Here is a 17,329-nt window from a genome sequence, read left to right on the forward strand (position 1 = left end):
GACTTGTGCGCACTCAATAAACATATCCTGATCCGATTCAGCTCCGGATCTATTCCCAGAAAGTATCTAAATTGACACTGCAGTGATTATTTCCAAATGAAATACTGGCCAAGGTTACCACCTTGCCACAAACGGATGTGACTGTGTGCTAGAACTACTGAGAGCACATGTTAATGAACAAAATAAGCCGGGAATAACCCGGAACACCCCAAATTTGTGTTGAGCGCGTGCGGGCCTGCATTTTGTAGCTTTATTTGAGTGTATGCGCGTGCCCGGAAATTGAGCAGAATATATATGGCATCAGAAGCCACCGAAATGTACATCACTCGACCGTGGTACGACCGAACTACACCGAAAAGCGCGCCCAGAACCTCCAAGCTGCAACAGCCATGGCACCAGTCCTCTTCATCCTGGCCCTCTTCGCGCCTTGTGCCTTCGCTTCCACGACCAGTGAGATAGTTTAATATTACATTGCAGTCGTTGCATCTTTCGCCTTTCAAATTATTTCCTGACAAGATGCTTCTTTGTCATCAGATTGCACAGCCCTTACTTTAGTATCTCTAAGCGTCAGACTAGAACCCAGGTTTCTCGCTATTCATGTTCATGAAACGTCGTAGCATATTTTAGGTGCTACATACTAGAACAGCCGTAACGTGGAGTGGAACGAAGGGCGAACTTAGAGCTTTTTTCTCTGTCCATTACTACTCCTCTTTCCGGTTCTTTCATACTTGCCTAAGCATGAGATGCGTGCCTGACCCGCCACTCCTTTTCACTGAAAAGCTGGCTGAACACGATGTCTTAAAAGCTAATGGGAAAGCGATAGGAATAATGTACTTGTGTTAGAGGTTGTCTCAAAGTCAAATCTTCGGCACAGGCGACGTTTCCCGCTACGTAGTTTCGGTAGGCACCTCTGAAGTACTACAGCAAATGACACATCTGGGAATAGAGTTTCCCTTCGTGGCACAGTTCGCTCAGGAATACAAAGAAAGCCGGAGATAGTTTTACGCATGGTACTTCATACAAAAATGGGTTCGGATCCCTAAATTACGAGGGCACAGCTGTCCTTAGTAATCCCTACTTGTTTCTCACTGTGCTCCTTATTTCAGACATCGGCAGTATAGAAATTTATTATGCTATCGCCAAAAAAATATTCATCACCTTTTATAGTCAGACTCAGCTTCATCGCCCGAATTAGGCAGTTTGTTGGTTCGATAACACAGGATCCTGCTGTGCTGGCTTACGACAACTTTGTTGTCGTCTTTTTAAAACTGGGTAAGGGATCAGGTACCACTTCGAAGTAGTGGTACCTGGTAGAGGTACCACTTCGAAGTAGCGTAATTCTTTCTGCTCAAAAAAAAGTACACAAAGAAAAAAAGATGGTTACCAGGTAATGGGATCTAGGTTATTGTAAAAAAATAAAGGGAGAGCAATATGTCATGTGCATATATACTTAGCAGGTTGCAAATATATAGCCCGAAAATGCATCGACCAAAGTTTTTTGCTCCTCGCAACCCCGTGCGGAACGAAGCATGCTGCAATCTTCAACGTTAAGTCAAAACGTCCCTTAGCATATTTTCCTAACTTGTAACTTGTTTTCAGCCCTCTCTCATGCGACATGCCACAAACAACAACATGCAACAGCATATATAAACGAAGACACCTGTATCCCCTCCTTCTTCTAAGGTTATTCATTTGTTAGAAGCAGTTCAATGAAAATTGTTCCCCACTTCCTGCACATGCAGCAACTCGAAGCACTGTAGCTTTTGACTGCAACTGTAAGGAATGCGCTTCAGAAGCGCCCTCTGTCATTAAATATAGATGCTTTAGCAAACGACAGCTCCGTAAATATGACCCATAAAAGTACAAAATTGCTCTGCTTTGATTAATGCTTTTATTTAGTGTGCGGTGTTCAGCTTGGAAGCCGTGCATGTGAATTCCCGTTATGTTTATAATCACTACATGCATGTGGGCTGAACTGATGTCAACAAGCGTTACTGTTGCGTGTCATTCCAGGCAAGAACTGTACTGTAATAAATTCAGCTCAAGCTCAAACAAAAGCTTGCCTGACTATTCCTGTTTAACTGATAATGGTCAGCATCGATAGTCAGGACCGCAGTCTCACACCTTACATCTCTAATTTCCAGCCGGCTGCTTGAATGTCACTCTTCCGGGCGTCCTTAACCTTGGCCAGGTATGTCAACTTGCTCTCATCTTAACTTTCATCACACGGCATTGTCCGTTTCAGGAAGGGAGGTTAATTTCCAGGACTGGATGTGAACATTAGGCGCTTCTTCATTTAACGGGTCTGCCTTTACGCGAGCCGCAATTGATCGACTATGGTCATTTATGTGGGAGTGGGGGTATACTTCAACAGGTATAAGGATATTTTAGCTCAATTTTATATTGCTAAAACCACTGTATCAAGGACTTCTTCCCAGAAATGAATACGTGGCTTTAAGTGTGCGATGCAGTTATTTCAACAGTCGGCGCAGCAAGAATGGAAACGCTAAAACATCATTCGTGCTCCCGCATTTTTTATTCGTCACCTGTGAATCATCTACTTTTCAAAATAAAATCCGGTATAAACAAGCACTGATAAAGTGCAGGTTTACCTAACAACAAACGTTGCGGGGTTAGTTTGTGAAGCATGGTTTCTTTACAAGCCATCCAGCGCCAGATAAATGACGAGGTGACAAGAAGAAAAGGCGCCAGTCCTGTGTATTTCTTTCTGTCTCCTCGTCATTAATACGACGCTGAATAGCTTGTTAAGAACTGTGCAGATTTCGTTGGAATAATCCGAGGAAACTTCTGCATTTAGTCGGAGAGAACTTCTGCAAACGCTTTTTAGATATCACCTGTGACTCTTCGACTTTCTAAAATTAGACACTGTTTAGACAAACACTTAAACTACAGGTTCCGTTGGGACAATTCCTGGAATCTTCTGCATTCACCAGAAGGGAAGTTATTGATTACCTTAAATTTACCGAATGAATATTTTAGAAATACGGATGGTATCTGGAGCCTTGCCTGATGAATTTCGTGCATAGGCCGTAAGCATTGTCATGTGAGCATCCCATGTCACCGCGTGACAAGCGCAACCCTCGTGAATATAAGATTTGTTTGATCGTTGCAACAGAAGTCGCCAAATCTATGTAGGTAGAAATTCCATTCAAGGCTCTAGACAAAAGCGTAAGACAGCAGCAAAGCGACGGTATTCGCTGTTTATCACGTTAGGCAACAAAGCGCAGAAGCTTGGCAATTTATTCCTCTTGTTACCTGAACCCTCAAAAGCTTAGTTTTGCGTATTTGCCTTCCTGCTGATCTCACTTGGCTGACTACAACTGAGCCCTACTCTATCCCTAGTGAAAAACACCGTATGGGTCACAATAACCTCATACAGATTTGTCATACTAAACTCATACAAATCTCATTATTTCTCGTATATTTCTTATATGATGAATGAGATTAGTATGAGATTATATGAGATCTGTATGAAATTAGTATGAGTTTAGTATGAGAATTTGTATGAGGTCAATGTGACTTATAGGGTTTTCTCACTAGGGATGTACGTGAGATAACCATATATTTCAGTCTAATTCACCTACACACAGCTCAGCAACTGTCACCACGAGGAAGAGAATGCTCAAAAATACATTTAAGATTCCGGCACCGTGTTAGTTGCAAATTCAAGAACATGGTTCAGAACGTAGTTTAACGGCATTTTGATTTTATTTACAGTGCTTTGGAACCTCCTTGAACCTCTGTTCTTCATCTGGGGTAAGGTATTCAAGCTACCTTGTTTTGTTTTTATTAATCATGGTACGCGCTGAACTGCCTGTGCGCCCCATATATCCACTCTTCTGAAGTGCTCCCTATTTCAATGCAAATAGAGCACAAAAAAGGATCGCTTACTAACTATATAGGTATAAAGAACTTCGATGAAGTCGAGAGGTTGCAAATTTCCATCATCTAACTTACGCAGCGGTTCCCATCCTTCATTAACATAGAACGTTTAACTTTACTATGTATATCACGAGCAAATTTCATCTGTGCACACAGTACTGTGCTACATGTGCAAAAACATTATTATTTATTAGATTAGCTAGGAATGTCACACACGTTCGGGTGTTAAAACAATTAAATCTCATCTTATCTCGACGTAAACTGCTTCATTGAACTGTATTACTAATTATACGCGTATTTAATACACGATTCGCCTTTGGACTACGTTCTGAAATTCTCTTTCAATGGTTCTCGTCTTTTAAAACTACTATGAACACACACTAAACGCCTATGCTGCTATCGAAAGAGGTGATATTTATTCAACTATTTACCTATATCTTGACTCATTTTCTTATCAATTAACTGATGATACAATAGTGTTACTAACCATTTCAAATTCTTCTTTTCATGTGGCGAAGCAGACTGCAGTTGTGACAGCCCTGACAAAACTGGTCACGGTACGCCAATCCCTTATATGTCTCTACTTTAAAGCGTCGAAAACCTAACTGCTTTCACCAAGGAAGAAATGGTATAACTTTTTCTATGTGCGTAGCCATATTATCTCTATCTCACGGGGCACTTGAAACACGAAAAACAAGACAGTAGCTACTGTGTTACTAATATATGCATTTTGAGTGTTTCAACGCGCATTGCATGAAACTGGCCGTTTTTCTTAGTTCCTCATAATACCTTGCGGAATTTCATTCACAAAGAATCGCACAAAGTGCAACGTTGGTTACGCATAAGTTCCCGTGTATTGTTCATCGCAAAAGCAATGCATCTAGTACCTTTATTTCTTAGAGCGGACATAATTGACCCTATATTTCTATGTTCATATCGTCAGCTCGTTATACTATATCGCGACTCGTGCACGAGCAAAGGTGTAATTAAGATTACTTTCTTCTTGTTTTTGTAGTGCTGAGGGATGCATGGTAGCTGTTTACTAAAGGCACGCCCGCGTGTGGTCACATCCTCGAAGTAAATCCGAATTCATGCCACCAGCACACTTCTCGGAGCAACCTGCGCAACGCCTTTAGCCTGTGCTTGTGGCTACTCGATGGCTGGGCCACGCTTCCTTTGGAGGAGCACACTAATGCATTATAGCCAAGACAAGTCATTAGCTGTATATAACCCGCCAATAACAAGTTAGCAACTTTGTGTTCAAGTAGGCAGTTGGTCCGATGTGCACCGCGCGTACCCACCTGTATAAATGGGTATAGGTAAGTGTGCAACGACCGCCTCAGGGATATTCGGCTGTGAGCGCTTGAAATTAATCATTCTGACTCTAAAAGGGGCTCGGAAAACCACGCGGAACTTTTTTAGGGGGAAACGATAAGTTCCCAAGAACTCAACCTGCAAAATCAGTTTGACAAGTGAAAAGTGGGAGGCAAAGAAGTAGTTATAGGGTAGCGCACGTTTTTGTTTTTTTTATAACATTGTTTATTGTCTCAGGACATAAAGGAATATGTAAAAAAATTAAAAGGGGTATTAAATTAACGATAAAGGTTCGCTATTCTAATAAAGTTCAAGAGAGAACGATGATAAGGCCCTTGTGTCCAAGCAATGTACGAAGATGGGTTGTTCGGCAAAAGGCCCACTGCCATCAGGAGGGGCCCAATTCTTGTCAGCTTCAGTGCCGCGCAAACCCACAAGTGGTGAATATCTGCCTCATTATTTATTATCTGCATACTATCCTCTTCCCTAAAGGAATGTCGCTCCTCGTGCTTAACTTCGACGTCCTTCAAATATGCATTCCAAGAGCATAAAGCTATCTGTACGTAGTCTCGATGGAATTCATATTCCTGTACCTCTCCTAAAGAACTAAATCACGCGTATTTCGTTTATAATTTTGCTTTTCTGCGGTTATAAAATCCTTGCCTACATTCTACAACTGCACCGCTGACTATATTCATTCTATTATTGGAGTATATGCAGCTTCCTTCTCCTTGTGTACTGCGTTCATTCTGTATAAATGTAATGTTTTGCTGTTTATAAGGGTTCGCAAGTGAACGTGCATTTTATGTGTATGCAAGGAGAGCACCAACACTCAACGTTGCTTGCATACGCTGAGTATCATGTTCACCTAAATTACGCCACAATACGGCTATCAGTTATTACTTATTGACGCTTTGATCGGTTTAGTTTATTTGAAGGACCTATAATTTATTATGCAACGATGAGCTGAATAATGCCGAAACACAAGCACTTGAAATGACACTTCTTTGTACGCAGTGCCTGACAAGCCCTCTGATGAACACTAGCTTCACCGGGGCCTTCACAGCTCTCTTCCAAATCACCTCCCTTGTCCTGCGCCTCACGGGCTTGGGTAAGGCATTGCGCAGTTTCAAGCTAATTTCACTGTAGCATTCTTCAACTTAACACAGCACCCTCTCCTATATATGATGAAATAGAGGTAGCAGCCGCCTACTAAACATGTGCAGGCCACTTGCAGCTTGCTCGCATTGTCAAACAACAGCAGGAACATCACCTCGGGGACATCATTTCACTGAAACATTCGTGTTCAGCAAGTCCTCCAATGCTTGTATTAATCTGTACTTTCATCGGTACAGTGTTTTCTTTCCATATCGATGTATGCACATACACCAGCTGCAGAACCTTTAGTACCTTCAAATGAAATAAAAATCGTAATTTACTTTCTTTTTTAAGCATAGATGAAAGGTCGCCTGCATTGAGATACTCGTGTGTCGTGAAGCACCTAGCGCACGGTTATAAATTAAACTGTCGGCCCTATTTCCCACCTTCGCATCATTCCAACGCTGTTTATTTTTATTTTTAATCGTGACAGTTTTCCTGGTTTCTAGTTTTAAACAATCCTCTCAAATTATGTCTCCCATCAGGGCTTCAAGGAAAAAATATGTATCGGCTCTGTGTCCAAAACCCCAGTTCATGCTCGTGCCGAATTACCTAAGCCACGAGAGACGATTGTGCCGAAACTGCTACCTCACGACGGCGTTTTGTCGAAAGCCCGCGTAATGCGCGGATGTCAGGAAGGAGACGCAATTGAAAACACAACTTCTGATGTGAATAATGTCAGCTCTTGCCTCCGTCGACTATATACCTCTTCTCTCTTTATTACCTTGTCTTTCTCTTGCCTATAATTAGGCAAGAGAAATTTTCCGTGTGATTAAACCAGAATGTCACTTCACGACCTAGGTCGCATTCCAGAACGCTACCGAGCGGGCGCTATCGAGTACCAGCGGGTTTACATTATGTGTGGTCTCTCAGGTAAATTGCTAATTACGACTTTATTTTAATTAGCGTGAACCTAATTAGAGCAGCTTAATTGAGACAGCAATCATGTCTAACAGCAAAAACGTTTTTAGTATCACGTTTTGATTCCCACAGCGGCAGCCCCTTTCACAATGAATTTATACCAAAAGATTAACCTCTAAGTTGCAATAATCATCGCATTCGGCGTCCGTATATCAGGTTAAGATTGCCATAGTTACGGCTCAGCTAGCGACTGGGATGTCTGTACCAAGTTAAGATTACTTATGACTGAGCGTGTCTGATGTCTGTATCAAAAGAGATTCGAGACAGAGCCATGATGCCCGATTCGTTGAAATACAGACACCTCACACGCTCAGCAGTAACGAAGGCAATCTTAGCCTGGTATATACGCACGCTCCATGTGGCAGTCAGAGAATTTCATTTTATTTAAAGACGACCCACGGGTGTGGTTTCGCTGGGAACAAAGGCCTCACTCCGAGAGCCGGAGCATCAACAAAAAAATCTTTGGCTATTGGCGTCAGTGTTTACTATTTCTCGACTTCACTCTTCCCCCAGCTTCATAAAGTCAAGAAGCTCTGATTAAGTACGTAGGAATTCGATGACAAGCAAACTCCATCTTGGCAATCTCATCCGCCGCAAAATGGTCAAGTGACTCGGCGCACAATTTTGTGTGAGAAGTGGGCGTGGCCACTTCTACGCTCTGTACAGTGGGGGTGTGGGCTAGCGCTGTGTGGGTGTGGGAAGTTTTACGGTTTTATGTCTGCGATTTTTTACCGAGAAAAGAGTTTCTCTGTTCTTTGAGGAGCCTGTTCGTTTCAAAGGACACAGCAGTGATATATAAACTTGAATTAGCTGCATGTTATCTTGCGTGTCTCTTCGAAAGGGAAACCTTAGACGAAATGCTGTCTGTGCGTTAAATGCGGATACTATACAGTTTGCGACTCGAAGCAGGCTGCTTGCACTTATTCCTAATGCTTGGCGGAAAACGTCTCGCAGACTTTTTGCTGACCTTCGCGAATGGCCTGCTGACTCCTCTGTGCGCAATTACCAACACGACCGGGTGTCAAAATCTCCTGAATCCAAATGCCACCTGCACGGCGCCCATTTCTCTCACACTGCCAGACACTCTGAACATCTCAAAAGTGAGTTATTTTTGTTGCTTTTCTACAATTCCTTCTCTGTTTTATAGGCCAACATGTCAAGTAGATAATCGATTATTCCGAACCTTTTTACTGCCAATTGTCTCACTCTCCGAAGCTATTCACTATTTTTAAAATTTTGCTGCTCAGTACCAGTCTATATTGTCGAAGCAAACATGGCATATTTATGAACGTTGAGAAATTATCGGCCCCTTAAAGCGTGCAGAATGGACACGCTAAGCTTGCTTTATGCACTGAGGTTTAGAAACTGTTCCTATGCGACCGCCTTGACACCACACGGAACGGACTTTAAACATACCGCACGCAGTTATTTTTACGAACATTTGTTCCTTACAACGGGGGCCCTTAAACACTGCGCAGAATGATCAGGTTCAATATCCTTCTTTAACAACATTATTTTCTTTTATATAAAAGCAGTGGCCTATTAACACTACGCGGGATGTGCATGGAGAACATGCCCCAATAAATCATTCTTTAAAACCATTTCTTCCGTCTTGTCAAGACCTTGGGGCAATGGAACGCCGAACATGTCTTGTGCACGCCTTCATTGACCGAACATCTTTGCTCTTTTTTTCAGTGCGTCAATCAAACCCTCCTGCTCTGCCAGAACGGAGCCCTCGCATCGGTAAGTTGTCTGAATAAGATATTTCGTATCCTAGCAATATTGCGTCCTAATGCTAACCTATTGACATATTGGTGCAGTGCTTATCAGGTACCCAAGGTATCCATAACCGGCAGCTCACATGCCATTTTGACGTAGCACCAAGATTGTTCACTTATAAATTTCACATAATTTAGCCTCATTTATCATATCTACCTCGAATGCGAAATCACATGCGTGTATTATCTTAGTAATACTCCCTGAAGGGGTGCAAGATAGGCTACCAAGTTTGATTCGTTATTGCCTTTGTTGAGACGGCTCTCCTGACATGGAATGATCTCCGTGAGGCAGAGTGCCAACAATAATAAAAGCTGAGAAAACTCTATCAGTTTGCATAATCATTGATAAGTTTATTATTCTTGTAATGACCCCAAAGCATGCTCAATAAAAACCTATGTAGGTGATATTCGCTGCCACAATTTAAGATTATCTCCGACGACGAGTCCATTCAACATCTGTACATACCCTTGCTAAAATAACTAACTATAGTAGCCACTGAGATATGATTAACGCTTACTTTACGCAGTAATGAAAACTGGCAGGTAGTGAACAATTACGCTGCAAACTGTTGATGAAACCAGTAAGGATCTTGGTCCGGGATAGTTGGTTCATAACTATCACAAAGTAAACACAGCGCGAAGAAACAGGACACAGGAAGAAGACACATACAGCGCAAGTCCCGTCTTGTATGCGTCTTCTTCCTGTGTCCTGTTTCTTCGCGCTGTGTTTATTTTGTGATAGTTAGAAGCCAGTAAGTACTCTGTAGTGTGTATAACGGCCTATTCAATTGCCATTCTACACTACAAGCACTGTTATTGCATTGTACTTAACAAGCGCGCCTGTACTTGCCTGTTTTTTTATATATAATATGAATGAAATAACAATAACAATTACCAGAGAAATTTTGAAAGCCCCTTCAAAGACTGCCCAAAGTAAAGCGCTTGCCATTCCACTGTGGTCCTAAAGACAAAACGTGCAAATGCTAATGACAGGTAATGGCACAAAAGGGACTGGATGCCGCATATGTAGAAATGATCAATTGCTACGCTTCAGATGGTCAGTTAAATTGTGGGAAGAAGCGTTTTGGACACCGCAGCCTGGCAGACAAGAGGAACAGAAGTTACGAGGTTCTGGAGGCTAAGTTTTTTGTACGCCATTAGCAACTTGCTCAAGCAGCGTGGTAGCTATTATGGCGGAATGCTTTCCTTCTGGCTTCAAGAAAAGCTGCATCACGCCATCTACATTTCAGTTTTAGCACGGTAGTTGTGTGACTCCATTTCTGCAGTTTTCGCCTTGCCTCTTTCATCTGGAAACACGATTTCACCGAAGTAGGCATGCTAGGGGCATGGGATGATTGGCAACAAAACAATAGCAACAGCTCCGGCTCGCAGGCAGGGCCGCTCTGCGCTGAAGTACACCCTTTCGGCAAGATCATGTAAGGTAGCCAGTTATGAACCGGTGGCTGTGACCGGAACCATTATCTACTGGTTGGTCTCCTACTCAGCCACGAGCCCATCCAGTAAATTGGTTGGCTTAGGATCTATTTACGACTGTTGGGGAATAGTTCGGCCCCGGCAGAACTTACGTCGGCACGTCATGACTGCGTTAGCCATTTCGTGCCTCCACTAAGGCTAATATCTCTAGCTTGCCAATAGTGTAAGCGGCTTTGATTTGTTACTTCCAATAATTGCTGGTTGTCGTACCATATCTAACCCAGTGACACAGCCGTCTTTACGTGCTTTCTTATTTATGAGAAACCTATTTTGCCCCAGGAGACCATCGTCCCTCTCTTGCAGTGGTGCGTCATTGATAATGAAAACAAAAAGTGAACTTCCATTAATTTCTAGATATCCGAAAGTGCTTCAGAAGAGGCTAATTGCTTTTCATGCTCGCTTTTCAGGATAGACTTGTGATGAACCTCATCAACACTGTGACGGTAAGTTTCAATTTTATTTCTTATAACCTTAGTGAGTTCAAAATACCGCACCTGCGAAAAATTGCGCACTGCATTGCGGGCACTACCTGAACGCCTGCAACTTCCCGAAAATCTCCTTTTTACCCTCTAATAACCACGTAATCAATAAATGTCTAGCATTCATTGATTACGAAAAAGCATTTGACTCAGTAGAAACATCGGCGGTCATACAGGCATTGCGAAATCAGGGTGCAGACGAGCCGTACGTGAAAGTGCTGGAAAATATATATGGAGGGTGCACAGCAGCCATAGTTCTGCACAAAAAACGTAACTAAATTCCTATAAAGAAAGGTGTTAGGCAAGAAGACACGATCTCCCCAGTACTATTCACAGCTTGCTTAGAAGAAGTATTCAGAGACTTGGAATGGGAGCAGTTAGGGATAAGGGTAGATGGAGAATACCTCAGTAATCTGGGATTTGCTGATGACATTGCCTCGCTAACTCAGGGGATGAATTGCAAAGAATGATTGATGACCTAGACAGGAAAAGTAAAAACGTTGGCTTGAAAATCACTATGCAGAAGACTAAGGTAATGTTCAATAGCCTATGGAAGGAACAGCAGTTTACGTTAGGTAGCTAAGCACTGTAAGTAGTAGGCGAATATATCTATTCAGGACAGGTAGTAACAGCAGATCCGGACCATGAAAGGGAAATAACAAGGAGAATAAGACTGGGATGGAGCGCATTTGGCAAGCACTCCCAGATTATGACTAGCAGCTTACCGGTATCGCTCAAGAGGAAAGTATACAACAGTTGCATCTTACCTATACTTGCCTATGGGGCTGAAACGTGGAAGGTAACAAAGAGGGTTTTACTTAAGTTGAGGACAACGCAGCGGGCTATGAAAGGAAAAATGGTAGGGATAACGTTAAGAGATAGGAAATGTGCAGAGTGGGTCAGAGAAATAACTCAAGTCACTGACGTTCTAATGTAAATCAAGAAGAAGAAATGGGCATGGGCAGGACATGTAGCGCGAAGAAAGGATAACCGATAGTCGCTTAGGGCAACAAACTGGATTCCAAGGAAAGGAAAGCGTAGCAGGGGGCGGCAGAAAATTAGGTGGACGGATGAGATTAAGAAGTTCGCAGGGGTCAAGTGGATGCAGCTAGCACAGGACCGGGTTAATTGGAGGAATATGGGAGAGGCCTTCGCCCTGCAGTAGGTATAGTCAGGTTAAGGATGATGATGATGATGATGATGACCACTCATTGAAAGCTTCAAGGAAATCTCGCAAAGTGTTTAAACCTATCGGTTTATTCGGATCAGATATTAAGAGGAATTTGAGTTTCGCTAATATTAAGCATTACAAAACGTTTAAGGACGGCCATTACGGCTATAAATGAGCAAACCCCTACTCCTAACTTAATGGTATTTTGAATCTCGATTGGGTATCCTGTACAAAAGGACGGACGAATGAAACAGTTCACAAAACGAGCTATTCACGTTTTGACCTCCTCAATGCGTCTTCAATTGCAGTGCCTCCTGACAACGTTGTTGGGCACCAATCCGGGAACCATGCTCAACGGACTGGCCTGCGTTGTTGCCGGGCTTATCGAACCAATTCCTATCCTCAACATCGGGGCTTTCTTCCTGCGAGCTTCATTCAAATGTAAGTCGTCGCTCAGAACAGAAGCTGGTATCCTTTGTAAAAAGATATTCCTTCAACGGCCCTCTATAACGGCAGATATGTTCTCAAGCCTATGTCATCATACCTGATTTACCCCTTTTTATGGTTCGCCAGAACTTTTACGCCTACCAAACTATACAGTGTTCTAAATCCACTTCTAATTTTTTGCAGTTGCGTTAAGGCAACTGTACATATTGTAAGGATTTATCTGCAGAGAACAAGCAAGCGCAATATATTAGGTCGAATGACTGCAGAGGAATAGTCAGGAGTGTTTGTTAATTGCGGCATGGTTATTGGTGTGCTACTTTACCAGCAGTATTCGTTTCTTACCCAATGAAGGTATTTGTTTGCAACCATTGCACTTCCGCCGAATGATGATAAAGATCGTCTTATATTTAATGACTATAGGGCGCTTATTTATAATGAAAAGTGCAATGACGCCTTCGCAAATAAAATATGTCGTCGGAGCTTACTGGAATTAAACTCCGCCAAGCACTTTCTCTGCGCTATTGGGAACACAAATTGTTGTAAATCTTTTCTTTCTTGCTTAATTTTGTCGCGCTTGCCTATTGAGTCAAATCAGACCTTGCAAAACTTATCATTTTAAACGCACTGGCGTGGTCAGATATTAATTAATTAAGAAAATACTGTGGGCACAGTTTTACCTGACTTTCAATGCACCCCAATTGCGCATGCGAAACTTTCCTGCTGCATAGCACTACTCATCGGAGTCAATAATTTGAAGGAAAACGATCGCTTCGCTCTGATACTTTTTAATAGCGGCGCTAGTGCACTTCACTGATGTAATAATCCACGGAGCAGTATCAATTTAGCGTCAAAGGCCAAAGGGACGCGAGCACAAACAGAAGCTTCACTGTATCATTAGGGTACAGCGTTTCAATCACAAGGAGAGCGGTCTCAACTAGAAAATAGCATGTTGAGCCTCAAAATTCAACATATCAGTGTCGCCACCACCGGCCGACGTGGGAAGTAAAAAACACTTGCATTAAAAATTATTTGTACTCGAATTTTCGAGGATATGCTGCAAGCCTTCCACCAGAAAGACAACGGCAATCTATCCACCCTGTGTGGGCTTCACGTTTTTGAAGAAATTAGTGCGACTAGCTTTAGAATTCCATTTTCTCCGTCAATTTATGTTTCCATTGAGTAATGATGCCCCACATTCGTTAAAGCAGACTCGAAAAGAAACGCACTCCAATTTCAATATTATTTGGGTAAAACTGTCGCCAGGGTCTTTAGAACGTCCAGATTTTGAGATAGGCTTGCCTGCGTATTTCACCGGGAAACAACAGAGAAGGAAACATAAAAAATGTGGCCCTGGGTCGCACCATTTAATATCAGTGCTCTGGCGGCCATTGTATGAAAACGCGCTTGAGTGTTGGGTGCAGTTGTTTATGCGTACATCCAAGCTGCTTTAAAATCCGCTGCGGCTCATTGCACCAAAGTTTTTCCCCATCATACAATCTCAACTCGTGACTCTAATTATTGATGACAAGTTCTCTTTTCTTTTTTTGCCGGTACGCGAATGGCAGTGGGGCTTATTTGCACGAACCTGCGGCAGCTAAAAGAACTGACGCCATCATAGCTATTTTCTGAAGAAAAAAAAAAATAAGTGTTGGCTTTCGTGATACTTTGATTACTTCTCCTTTTACTCTTATAATAGCTCTGTTTGTAGGCAATACGGAATCTGTTTTCATAGCAAGTCAATTATTCTATCCAACAAAAATACGCTTCAGGCTTATTCTGGCTTGAAACATGAAAAACAATGAATGAAAAAATAAGATTGTAACTCTATCCTCAACAGAACTACGGAAAGCGAGAGCACTTGCACACAACCTGCGAAAAGGTTAAGAGTTTGCCTTAACGGCGGCAGTCACAATCTGCTAACGTTAACCGTTAAGCATGATCTAATGAAGATACTGTTAAATCGGAATGCGAAACTACGGACACGTGGGCCGAATTCAAGCCAAAACCTTCTAGGCAAACGCCTCCAGTTAACGGCGCTTACGCCGCGTGCTGCATGGTGCTGCAAACCAAGAATTACTCCGAAATTTGTCAAGTTCCGCGGTAGCCTAACTACATAGTGTAAGCGGGAGAGAAGCCCTTTGCGAAGCAGATTGTGTACCCGACAGATGACGGCAGCGGGCTAGCAACACACCCAGCAGGCGCAATATAGCCTTATGGAAACGGACCATTGCTACGTCTCCCGGGGGCATTTGTTTAGAACCAGAAGCAGAACGATTTTTCTAACAAACACTCCATAGTCACCACATCCTGCAAAAGGAAATGATTACAATTAAAAAACCTAAGTTCAGTTACACAGTGCCAGATATGGATGGCTTAAAGGTTGGCGCTATAGAGAACGATGTCCGGCCTAGGTGCGCCTTTTTAAGTGACTTCCTTCTGCACCATGTTTTAAGGTTACTTTATGTAACGTAAAGCTGGCCATGCAAATGATCAAAAATACCGCCTACAGTGTGGGTTCTAACCATTCGCGTTTTCACTTTTTTCAGGCACGTAGAGATCCGTAAATTCTAGGCGGGGCGTGCACGACAGAAAACACGTCTCTGAATTGTGAAGGAAATATTTTTTGGAGAGTCCGCTCATGCTCTGGACTTCTTCACCGTTTGGCATTCAAGAGGACTCAACGATTGGCATCGGCGTGGAGGTCAAATTTTTTTTTTTTTTCAGTCTTTTCTTTCTTTCAATAAACCAGCATTAAAAGCAAGCGCTTCGAGCTGTCACTTCTTCTGTCGTTCCAACTGCGGTATAAGTTTATGTTTACAGTAAAGTGCAAATATCTGAGCACAAACTCGGCACGTGCTGCAGCTTTCATTAATGCCTAATCATACATTCTTGCTATATAAACGAGATCATCCACTAGAAAATTAGACATTAGAGAGATTTAGCATACCGTGATCTGCGATCCACCACCGTGACCCTCTACCGCTCGTGGGCGGGACGCACACGCTGATTGGTTCCGATGCAGCAGGTCTATGTGCCGACTTCAAGTATGTGGCGCCATCTATCGGCATCAAAGGGATCTGGGCATGTGCAGTGGAACCCGTGGTGGCGAATCACGGTAGCGGATCGCGGATCACGGTGTGCTAAATCTCTCTATTAAAAGTAGTAAGCATATAATACAAAAGGAACGAATTGGAGTCGACCCCTTTTCCCCATGGGGCCAAGGGAATGGATAGCAGCCGAGCTCCGGGCGATGAGTTCCAGTTACATTACTGCTTGTGCATAATTAAAAACATATGGGCGACATATAGGCTTTGATTTTAAGAGTGTGATGCCACAGCCTTAATGGATCACATCTGCCACACCTATTGCAGAAGCTTATTCACGCGCATGCCCCTTCCAACTCGCTTCAACATTAGTCATTTAATTTGTGCCTGTATTACCTCAAATATATTCTTTACCGCACTATTGCAACCTACCGCATTTTGTGAATGGCCATAAAATATAGGTGTGAAGACTCGTCAGCCGCATGAACACACATACCTCATTGGCTTAAGGGCAGTGTGTTTAACTCGGCATTCAGAAGGGCCACGTTTAGACTCCCATCTCACATTCCTATTTCACAAAAACTGCACGACTTGGGCGCTCCTGCGAACTCGGGCGTATCATGCGGTCTCGTAAGTCACGCAACCTGCCGACATATCAGCACCCGCCCGTGCTGCCTGCCAACTTCCACCTGCCAGAGATACTCATCAATTTAGCGCGCAACGCCGACAAGAATGTCAGAACTTCTGCAGAACAAAGAAGGTCTTTAACACAACGACGTTAAAACGTAGGTACAAAATTCAAACGGCTACGCGCATCTTTGTCATTTTACGTGCATACCATCTAATGGAGGATCACGCGAACTGATGGAGTGTAGTCTTTGATTCCGCCATTGTTGCTTCGTTCCGATGCTACGTTCTCTTCTACTGCGTGGAGGTCCAGGTAAACTGTAGAGGTGGGTGAATGATGGGCTCCTTTTATGGGCTTCTGAAGGGTGGCTCGCACTTGAGGAGGCTGGTCAGGAGCGGTCAGGAGCATAGCGAGGTTTTCTTTTCCTTTTTTTCTTTATTCATACAATACCCGCAGCGCCACTAGGGCATTGCAGCGGGGGGCACAAAATATCATAAAAAAAAAACAAATCCACAGTTTTGCGGCAAACTACATACTGTGGCAATGCGTTCCAATCATTTATGGTACGCGGAAAAAATGAATACTTAAACAAATCAGTACGGCATTGGTATGCACGGAGCTTCAATTCATGGTCATTTCGAGAAGAAACATAATGTGGTTGCTGTAAATAATTTGAAACAGTGATTCCGGTTCGATTGTGAAAAATGCTGAAGAGCAATTTAGGTCGCAAATTTTTTCGCCGTTCATTTAAAGGGTACCACCACAGTTCACGTTTCATATTGGTAGCGCTGAGAAATCGATCATACTTCCCCATAACAAACCGAGCAGCAACAGATTGTATACGCTCAATGGCGTCAACATGCACACGATGGAACGGGTCCCACACAGGACAGGCATACTCTAATATCGGCCGCACATAAGTCTGATACGCAGCCTACTTTACTTCGACAGACACATTCTTTAAATTCCGTCGCAAAAAGCTTAGAGCCCTT

General features: G+C 42.9%; 1 protein-coding gene across 1 annotated transcript; it reads left to right on the forward strand.

Moving 5' to 3' along the window:
- The first annotated feature begins 389 nt into the window (after window positions 1-389).
- LOC146189428 (uncharacterized) lies at window positions 390-15,219 on the forward strand. The gene is made up of 10 exons (XM_084605268.1): window positions 390-450; window positions 2,145-2,191; window positions 3,739-3,777; window positions 4,425-4,460; window positions 6,235-6,328; window positions 8,251-8,396; window positions 8,992-9,039; window positions 10,976-11,011; window positions 12,527-12,659; window positions 15,212-15,219. Exons 1-10 carry the CDS (start codon window positions 390-392, stop codon window positions 15,217-15,219), a joined length of 648 nt encoding a protein of 215 aa, XP_084461394.1.
- The last annotated feature ends 2,110 nt before the right edge of the window (window positions 15,220-17,329 follow it).

This window comes from Amblyomma maculatum, chromosome 5 (genome assembly GCF_055883805.1).
Source record: "Amblyomma maculatum isolate TAMU_Amacu chromosome 5, ASM5588380v1, whole genome shotgun sequence".
Lineage (NCBI taxonomy): Eukaryota > Metazoa > Arthropoda > Arachnida > Ixodida > Ixodidae > Amblyomma > Amblyomma maculatum.